This window comes from Oncorhynchus mykiss, chromosome 6 (assembly GCF_013265735.2).
Source record: "Oncorhynchus mykiss isolate Arlee chromosome 6, USDA_OmykA_1.1, whole genome shotgun sequence".
In the NCBI taxonomy this organism is placed as follows: domain Eukaryota; kingdom Metazoa; phylum Chordata; class Actinopteri; order Salmoniformes; family Salmonidae; genus Oncorhynchus; species Oncorhynchus mykiss.
The window spans coordinates 38,228,856-38,239,782 of record NC_048570.1 but is presented as its reverse complement, the minus strand read 5'-3'; the positions used below and the strand labels follow the sequence as shown (position 1 = coordinate 38,239,782).

The window sequence follows — 10,927 nt, the reverse complement described above, 5'->3', positions numbered from 1 at the left end:
GACAAGGCTGAACAAGTGTTTTGGTATATTCATCCTGTGTAATGTTAACACGAAAATAATCAATGTCGCCAAACACGCGACTGCCCGCTTGACAACGTAGGATGTGCAGCTTGCTATTCATTGGCTCTAACATGGATTGTTTATGTACTTGAGTGTCATCTGAAGTGTGTCACCCTTTAAAGTCACATGAGTTGCCTTCCAAATTAGGTTATTCAAAGGGTTCTCCTTTGGACACAACCGAAGAACCCTTTAATTATTAAGGTTGCACCTTTTTTTCTGAGTGTAATATAAAGGACTTCATAAAGTAAAGCTGTTGAATGCATTTAGTGCTCATGGCAACTCCACAGACAATGTAGGCTGAAGAATGTGGGAGGATGTAGCTCAAATTATTGCTTGATATAAAACCTGTAATTGCTTGCTTTTAGATGGCACCAGATAAAGCAAACGAACAAAACAAACAAACTTTTTTGATATCGCCTTTTTTACATAATTGTATTTCTCATACAGTCAATGTGCAATGTCTTTCTAAAAGCTAACTAACAATATTATTTAATTGACTATTTCCCCCTTGGTAAAGTATTGTGAAGTTGTTCCTTGTGAAATACCCATCACTGTAAGCAGTGCCCGATGACCACTGAACATGACCGGTGAATATCAGTGAAGTTTTGCAGTATAGCCATTTCCCTGCTAAACACAATATTTACATAATGTACGCTAGCTAGTGCTCTTTGAGAATTGATGCACATACTGCAGTCACATCTATATACATGTGAGTGCCGCCTCATCTGTTACTGCCTCCCCTGTGGGTACCTACAGTAATCTTCCAATAGACAAAGCCTTCAGGCAGCCCAGCTATCACACACTCACTGCTGGTTTGTTTATGGATTTCCGGCATGTTCCCTTGATCCCCGCAGGATGCTACACATTACGAGCCACTCAATAGTTTTGACTTGAAAGTCACAGTGTGTGAGTCCCAAATGGCACCCTATTCCCTATATGGTGCACTACATTTGACCAGAGCAGCGTAGAGGCACTATATAGGGAATAGGGTACCATTTTGGACATAGAAAGTTACAGTGACATTTTTGCTAGAGTTTTCTGGCTGCCTTGACTTGCACTCAGTTCATAGCGTGCGAAAATAAATAAATATAAAGCTGCTCAATCAATTCATAACGGCATCAAAGATGTGAACGTTGAATACCCTCCAGGAAAAAAGAATGTTTGATAAGAAACCAGCCGTCATGTCTGGCTCAATAAATGATGTCATACTGCACCGCTCTGAATGAAGAAGCAGCAAGTGACAATAATACGTTTGAGTTCCCTCAGTGTTGGAAAGGCATAGCCATGTCGTTCAAACTTTTACTGCACCCCAGTAACTTCCAATATACGGTGCATTCGGAAAGTATTCAGACCCATTGACTTTTTCCACATTTTGTCACATTACAGCCTTATTAAAAAAAAAGTATCATCAATCTACACACAATACCCCATAATGACAAAGCAAAAACAGTTGAAAAAAAATTGGGGCAAATGTATTACAAATAAAAAACGGAATATGACATTTACATAAGTATTCAGACCCTTTACTCAGTACTTTGTTGAAGCACCTTTGGCAGCGACTATAGCTTGGCACACCTGTATTTGGGGAGTTTCTCCCATTATTTTCTTCAGATCCTCTCAAGCTCTGTCAGTTTGGATGGGGAGCGTCGCTGCTATTTTTAGGTCTTTCCAGAGATGTTCGATCGGGTTCAAGTCCGGGCTCTGGTTGGGGAACTCAAGGACATTCAGACACTTGTCCTGTAGTCACTCCTGTGTTGTCTTGGCTGTGTGCTTAGGGTCATTGTCCTGTAGGAAGGTGAATATTCGCCCCCAGTCTGAGGTCCTGAGCGCTCTGGAGCAGGTTTTCATCAAGGATCTCGCTGTACTCTGCCTAGTTCATCTTTCACACGAACCATCAGGTTCTTGGTCACCTCCCTGACCAAGGCCCTTCTCCCCAGATTGCTCAGTTTAGCTAGGCAGCCAGCTCTAGGATGAGTCTTGGTGGTTCCAAACTTCTTTCATTTAAGAATGATGGAGGCCACTGTGTTCTTGGGGACCTTCAATGCTGCAGAAATGTTTTGGTACCCTTCCCCAGATCTGTGCCTCGGCACAATCCTGTCTCGGAGCTCTACAGACAATTCCTTAAACCATGGCTTGGTGTTTGCTCTGACATGCAATGTCAATTGTGGGACCTTATATATAGACAGGTGTGTTCCTTTCCAAATAATGTCCAATCATTTGAATTTACCACAGGTGGACTCCAATCAAGTTGTAGAAACATCTCAAGGATGATCAATGGAAACAGGATGCACCTGAGATCAATTTCAAGTCTCATAGCAAAGGGTCTGAATACTTATATAAATAAGGCATTTCTGTTTTTATTTGTAATACATTTTCAAAAATGTCTAAAAAAAAATGTGTTGTGTGTAGATTGATGAGGGAAAAATGCATTTGATCAATTTTTGTATAAGGCTGTAAAGTAACAAAAAGTGGAAAAAGTCAAGGGGTCTGAATACTTTCCGAATGCACTGTACATGTCTTTCAACTAATGGGTTGGTGACATGTAGTATAATGTACATTTACAAATGGAAGCATGTGAATATATCTTCAGACAACAGCCTGTTGCTGCAATTCAAATACAGGCCATAGAAAAAAGCAGAAAATCACTTCAAAGAGTTGTCCCTGCCTTTGCTCTGCCTTTGCATTGTTCTATAAAGCAATCATCATTGTCTTGTTGTTATTGGTGTGTCTTATTATACATGAGGTTAAAATAAAATATGTTATGATCTCACACAGAATAAAGTGTTCTAGTGAAAATTATTCCCTATCCTCTTCTGATAGTGTGACTTGCAAAAAAAGCATTTCCTGTGATGTCGTCTGATGATGCGCCTCTCTGTGAGTCACTTTCACCAGACATGCAGAGGTAAGAGTGTGATGGAGTAGAGTCTGTCAAGCTGGATATGGTAACACAGTGGACACTTTGAATTAGTATTTGAGTAATTCCTGGGTCTTTTCTCTCTTTGAGCAGTCATTTGGGCTATCCAATATCCAATATGAAGTAAGCATTTCACTGTTAGTCTACACCTGTTGTTTAGGAAGCATGTGACAAATATTGTTGTTGATTTGAAGACAGAAAGCTGTAGTGATTTGAAGAAGGCAGGCTAATGTATTTTGGAAGTACTGGTATATACGCCATAATGTAATAGGTAACCTGACACGGACACTTCAGTGGGAATTGTCCCTGCCAAAGTTAATGGGTTGCTGTGATGAAACTGATGAAAATCAAATCAGGAAATTCCGTACTCAAAATAATATAGTCATTTTTCAGGTAATGTGCATAATATTGTGGTCTATGCTATATTCAAGAATCCAACCATGAGTGTAATTTGAATCTTTATCTTTTCTTAATCTAATAGGAGTATAATGACCAAAGATCACATTGGGGATTTCATATAGGTCTGACATGTAGGCAAGGTGCTGCAGTTTGCAGTACTGTACCACTGCAGTTATATTCTGTTCATTTGGCTCCCACAAATACCCCCACCTCCCCCAAAAGAGAATACAATTAAGTATTCTTCCTTCATCATTTACATGTAGGCTACAGTGATGTGGTGGGAAGACAAATGGACTCGACCCTGATTTTCACAGACCACCAGCCAGCCCTATGTTCAATAGAGTACCACAGCATAAGTAATAATATCCCATAAAACCTAGCGGTGAAACAAGGAAAATGTTCCAATAGTTTTTCTAACATTCATTTTAAAAACACTTAAAATAAGGGCTGTGTTTCATGTAGGCTTACTCTGGCGTGATGTGAAAATCTCTCTAGGACAAGGTGACTTTTATCAATATATTTGCCTGTATTTACTAATGTGGCTATCAAAAACAACTACAAATGCCATGATGATCTGGACGAGACTGCTGAATTGAGGCAAAGGTAAGAATCTATTGATTAACTATCTAATGTTAGCTAAATGTAGTAATTAATAAATTGGCAAAATGCACAATTCTGATAACAGTCTTGTGCAAGTTTTAAATTGACACAATACCTGTTAGCAAAGGGGTCAACTAGAGATGATATGCAGGAGTTTGCAGGAATTTGTAATCTTGCATGATGTCTACTTTGATGCTAATTGGCGTTTTCGAATCGGAGAGTAAATAGAGCCGAATATATTGTCGCTCGTCTACAGAGCCGTACGCGAACGAACGGCTCTTTTTGATCGGGTCTTTTTGGTGAACGTCGGGAACCGAATAGCATCTGTGAAAGAGACGATCATTTGCCTCCCTGATTTGCATACTGCTACTAATGTTTTTTACATTTTTATCTCAAAACAACGTTTTTCTGCAGATAAGTTACAAAGTAATTATATAACGATGGTGAATCCTCCCTGCAGAAACAATACATTGGGGAGAGAGCTTCAATCTGGTCCATTTTACTTTTTTTGCAGGTCATCTAATAATTTCGCCAGGTAAAAATGCATTTGAACGAGCATTTTAATATCTGACCTACAGTAATGTTCTTTACATTGGAGTTTTCCAATGTATTTATGATTCTAAGTCGATGTTTATGCAGTTTGAACGAAGAGCCGTTTGGGATCCAAATGAGCCGTGTCTTTTACGTTAACGGAGCCAAATGAGTCGGCTCACCGAAAAAAATCGAAAATGCCCAACGTTCAATTACGTAAAAACTCCCAGCTCTCAGGGCGTCGCCGCTGGTCTGCTCTTTTCCCCTCCCACCGCGATGTGCCATTGGCTAACATCGGTGTGTCATAATACACTGTGGCATGCGAGGTGTTAGAAAAGTCCGCGACTTCTGTTTACACTGTAAAAAGTGAGTAGAAGATGCTGTTCTCCGGTGTGTCAGTGCCAGATTCGTTCCAACCGGTGAGAGTGACTGTCCCGTGGTCCATGATAATTACGTAGGAAGCTGTTACTGGCAGCACCTTGTGAAGGCTTGCAAGAAGAGGGTGAAACGGGAGAATTTCTCCCGGTTCAGCGTATCCACTTGAAAGTGAAGCAGCAGCTACAGTATGGTTGCACTGACGAAGGGACGCTACCTCTCATTGGGCTTCGTGTTTCTTGTTTATTGCACAACTTGCACGAAATCTAAAGGTAAGAAATAATTAGGGTATTTGTCCATCACTGTGGGGTTGATGTGTGTATTTACTTGCATTGGGTCCAGTAACTTGACAGATGCCGTTTCTCAGTTGCTCACTTACCCATCACTTTCACGTTGCTTGTGTTTTGCCACTGTCTCCGAAGGGCTACTTGAGTATGTTGGACACTGTTTGATAAAACTGTTTGCACCATTTGATTATCAGCATGACTTATCTTCTGTCATCACTTCACTAGAAGGACATAGCCTACGGTTCTGTCCACGTTGCACTGCGTGGTCATGTCGGCATTTGCTGCTTCTACAGTAGGCTACTTCGTTCCCTCCGTACTAACGCCCTCTGTCTTATATTGAGCTGATTGAATAGCCTTAGCTTTACACCAATATGTGTGAAGTGAGATTCAACAGGCGCAATAACGGTGCCATTGTGATCATCATCATCTACAGTACTATCCATTTAGCGAGCGAAATTATTTTACACACAATGGCTAAGTAGCAAATGAAAAATTAAATTCAAAGGCAAATATAGAAAGCTAGATTAAATTATGAAGATGTTCAATAAAGGAAAGATAGACCATCAAGCAATCACAAATTAATTTTGAATTACCATATTTCTGTCTACTTACTTATTGAGTCATAGTATGCCTTTCAATTTGTTACTAGAATGTTACCTTAAAGCAACTTTAACCATGGCATTAACACATTTACTGACAGAACACACTTTCCAATAGACAGTATTCTAACGATTAATGACCATGACATTTTCACAATGCAGTGAAAATGTCTGATTTACCCAGGGTTATAACCTGTGTGTGTGTGTGTGTGTGTATGATCAAAAGTCCAAAGAAGGTAGGTCCCTCCCCGTTTAAGAAATGTTTTGCTACAGAATTGGCTTAATGAATATGCCCCTAATGTGCATCCCAAATGACACCCTAGTGCACTACTTCTGAACAGAGCCCTAAGGGAATATGGTGCCATTTGAGATTTAGCCCTACTGTATCCATAGTACTTCAAGGGTATGACAGATAATGCTCCCCCCACAGTTAGCTGCGGTGTGCTACTGCTGATCTGTTAAGATGTGCTACAGGTGTTGTGCACTGACTGCAGTGCTGCATTGGCTTGTCAGCTATCGCTTACTGAAAATATTAAATGTCTTTATGCCTTCTATAATGAAGGCATAAACTTATTTTATTTGCATTCCTGGTGGGAAAGATATTTCCAGTAAAACTTGGATGTGGATGAGATGCATTTAATTTCAAACCACAGGCAAAACTGACTACGTCCCCAATTGTATTATCTTTATAGTGCACAAAGATGGCACCCTATTCCCTTTGCAATGCACTACTTTTGACCAGGGCCCATAAAGGGAATAGGGTGACTTTTGTGACAATGCCTATGTATTATCTTGGTAGAGGCCTACTGCAGTAGCCTAATAGCTCTGAAGAGAGACCTCCCTTCATGTCCATTCCTTGCGTGTGACACATTACTCTGAGGTCAAAACAGGTGTTGCATGCACCTTTCCTGACATGGTTGATTCTATTAACTAAAAGGCACCAACACAGTAGCCTTTCAAGCACTGGGACCTTGTCCCCGGGGCCTGCTACCACTCAACAGATTTAAGCTCTAAAATGGATACTTCGTGATTTTGTCAATCAAAGCCCTTTATCTTCTTCGAGCCAATGCTGACATGCTAGCTGTTAGACTTCCAGCCATATACTTCCAGCCATTGCGCTAAAGCTAGTTAGCAAATGCTAGCAAATGCGCTAACGTCAGTCGAACTGCATGCAGACATAAAAAGGGTATCCACAAGTTCATCTGACTCTGGGGAAGAAGATAACGAGCTTAATTGCCCAAATTCTGAAGTATCCCTTTAAGCATTAATTGAGATGTCGAAATCCCTATTCACCCCCAATGACAATCATGCAAGGGGTCATGAACGGAGGTTCTTCCTGTGCAACACTACTTTACTTTAAGCAAGCACAGTGCACGAGGCCCTGGGGAAACTTCTACAATTATTTTTCAATTGTATCCATCCAGTCTGTGATTGACAATTCCAATGTTGCCTCATCACATGCAAGGATAAGGGATGAAGTAGCCTACAGGCCAATATGATTTCATACCATATACTGTAGCCATATTATGCTATAAACCATGCTAATTTCATGTGGATTACAGCATGTTTATGATTTAAAAAAAAAGGGTTATTTGTTGTTTGCGATTCATTAAAAATATGATTTTTCTATTGATCAGTTATCATGCCTGATCAGTATGGAACATGGTATTTAGATATGAAAAACTCAACCACAGTGTGTTGATTGGGTGAAGATTGTGAAAACGATGTGTTCAATAGATAATCATGGTCATAAATATGAATATGATGATGCATTTCGGATGAGCTAAATTTCTGATTGATGTTGCTATTCATAATGAGGATTTGATGAGGATTGATTGGTAACTGTCAGAGAATGATGCAGATTTGACATCATAACGAGTGTATTATGGCTGGAGAAGCCAACCATAAATAAATGTTATCAATGGAAGATTTCATTCTCAGTGGTGTATTAATATTTGTGTCCCAAATGACACCCTTTCCGCTACATAGGGCTCTGGTCAAAAGTAGTGCACTATGACGCAGGTCAAAAGTAGTGCACTATACGGAATAAGGTGCCATTTAGGACATGAAGTTAGGGTTTTACTTTCAGCTGGCGTCAAGCCAGCGCAATTGTGAAACGCACGCTCTTTTGCGATTTCGACCTGTTAAACCTGGCACTGTTCTATTTTCAAACCCTAGTGCCAGGATTGGCAATTTACTTGTTTTAAATGAGAACACTTGCGCTAAAGTGGGAGGGGTGGCAATATCTGAGGTGTTCTTAAAAACGTGCGCCAAAGTGACAATTTCAGTATGCGGAAGCACATCTTGTCCAGCCGTGATGCACAGTGCCCATATGCACATGGGACAAGATAGATGTGCTTTTTTGTGCCCGTAAACCTTGTATTTAGAAACCTAAAAAACTGCCCATGTTTTCCGTTTCGTTTGATTAATTAAGAAGCCCTTATAGTATGCTTCTCTTACCCTATGAGAACGAAATCTGGTTTAACAGCAATGCGTCTGATGTCTTTCTTATCCTGGGCAAGCATTAGCCAAGGAGCCTATCCATAGAAGGTTTCTAAACGGTCTACTCGTGAGGCTTTTGCGGACATGCTTTGCATTATTCACAATTCACATAGGCCTACCTGCAGTGCATACTCCATTCTGCTTGTATCATCCCCTTTTCCAAAGAGCGCCTCTTGTCCGTTACCAACGACGCGCTCCTCCAAACATAGGCAATTCAAAATAGGGCTGGGTAATATGGCCAAAGTACCATGTCACAATATTTTGTGACATTTTAAGACTGTATTTTGTGTTTTTTAATAATAAAAGTTCTAAATATGCTTTGTGTAGTCCATGACCCTAGGGTGGCAACACATTCATTATGTGATCTGATTGACCACTTTAAGGAATGGAACATTAGTCACTTTAATAATGTTTACATATCTGGCATTACTCATCTCATATGTACAGTGGGGCAAAAAAGTATTTAGTCAGCCACCAATTGTGCAAGTTCTCCCACTTAAAAAGATGAGAGAACCCTGTAATTTTCATCATAGGTACACTTCAACTGTGACAGACAAAATGAAAAAAAAAAACCCAGAAAATAACATTGTAGAATTTTTTTATGAATGTATTTGCAAATTATGGTGGAAAATAAGTATTTGGTCACCTACAAACAAGCAAGATTTCTGGCTCTCACAGACCTGTAACTTCTTCTTTAAGAGGCTCCTCTGTCCACTCGTTACCTGTATTAATGGCACCTGTTTGAACTTGTTATCAGTATAAAAGACACCTGTCCACAACCTCAAACAGTCACACTCCAAACTCCACTATGGCCAAGACCAAAGAGCTGTCAAAGGACACCAGAAACAAACTTTTAGACCTGCACCAGGCTGGGAAGACTGAATCTGCAGTAGGTAAGCAGCTTGGTTTGAAGAAATCAACTGTGGGAGCAATTATTAGGAAATGGAAGACATACAAGACCACTGATAATCTCCCTCGATCTGGGGCTCCACGCAAGATCTCACCCCGTGGGGTCAATATGATCACAAGAACGGTGAGCAAAAATCCCAGAACCACACGGGGGGACCTAGTGAATGACCTGCAGAGAGCTGGGACCAAAGTAACAAAGCCTACCATCAGTAACACACTACGCCGCCAGGGACTCAAATCCTGCAGTGCCAGACGTGTCCCCCTGCTTAAGCCAGTACATGTCCAGGCCCGTCTGAAGTTTGCTAGAGAATATTTGAATGATCCAGAAGAAGATTGGGAGAATGTCAAATGGTCAGATGAAACCAAAATATAACTTTTTGGTAAAAACTCAACTCGTCGTGTTTGGAGGACAAAGAATGCTGAGTTGCATCCAAAGAACACCATACCTACTGTGAAGCATGGGGGTGGAAACATCATACTTTGGGGCTGTTTTTCTGCAAAGGGACCAGGACGACTGATCCGTGTAAAGGAAAGAATGAATGGGGCCATGTATCGTGAGATTTTGAGTGAAAACCTCCTTCCATCAGCAAGGGCATTGAAGATGAAACCTGGCTGGGTCTTTCAGCATGGCAATGATCCCAAATACACCGCCCGGGCAATGAAGGAGTGGCTTCGTAAGAAGCATTTCAAGGTCCTGGAGTGGCCTAGCCAGTCTCCAGATCTCAACCCCATAGAAAATCTTTGGAGGGAGTTGAAAGTCCGTGTTGCCCAGCAACAGCCCAAAAACATCACTGCTCTAGAGGAGATCTGCATGGAGGAATGGGCCAAAATACCAGCAACAGTGTGTGAAGACTTACAGAAAACGTTTGACCGCCAACAAAGGGTATATAACAAAGTATTTAGATAAACTTTTGTTATTGACCAAATACTTATTTTCCACCATAATTTGCAAATAAAAACATTAAAAATCCTACAAATGTGATTTTCTGGATTTTTTTTTTCATTTTGTCTGTCATAGTTGAAGTGTACCTATGATGAAAATTACAGGCCTCTCTCATCTTTTTAAGTGGGAGAACTTGCACAATTGGTGGCTGACTAAATGCTTTTTTTGCCCCACTGTATATACTGTATAATGTCATTTCAACAGTAGGCCTAGGCTATTTCTTTCTTATTGAGATCATGCCTCACACATACAATACAATTTACGGGAGCCTTGCTACTATTTTTTATTTGAGCTGAAGTGCTATACTCTTTGAAGCTAATTACAGCAATTTAGACTGTCAACACTCCAAACCATATTTTTTTTTATTGTTGCTTTCACTCTTTACTGTAGCCTATGCTATTTAATAAACTGTAGTATCAATCCACAATGGACTAGGAATGGACAGCGGAATTGGAGTTGATGGCAACGCAAAGGCATTATTAAGCCATGGAACGCCTTGATTGGCCAGTGAGTGGCCAAGCCCTTGTTACACCTGCAACTTGTTTTATTAATCAAAGCCCAGTTCTTGCGCACTACTGCCAGCTATTGCAGTCATAATAACGGCTGTTAAAATAGCATAAATATTTCTGACACACCCCATGACCTATAGCGCTGCTGTAAGCACTCAAATATGCCATTGCGTTATGCACTATGCAGAAATCGCTCTGCCATTTCCTGGTTGCTAAAATTCTAATAGTTTGCCTAATTTCATTTTATGAAACTTAAAAATGGGAAGCATAGAAGTAGCGCACATAGAACATATCTACCG

The 10,927-nt window shown here is 40.5% G+C and overlaps 1 protein-coding gene across 3 annotated transcripts in view; it reads left to right on the top strand.

Annotated features, from left to right (window-relative positions):
- Nucleotides 1–4,765: 4,765 nt before the first annotated feature.
- LOC110525897 (netrin receptor UNC5D) overlaps nucleotides 4,766–10,927 on the top strand; it is a 211,000-nt gene continuing 204,838 nt past the window's right edge. For all 3 annotated transcript variants that reach the window (XM_021606392.2, XM_021606393.2, XM_021606391.2), the window contains exon 1: nucleotides 4,766–5,151. In XM_021606392.2, coding sequence (XP_021462067.2) covers nucleotides 5,070–5,151 — 82 coding nt within the window. In that variant the 5' untranslated portion in view covers nucleotides 4,766–5,069. The remainder of the gene's footprint in view (nucleotides 5,152–10,927) is intronic.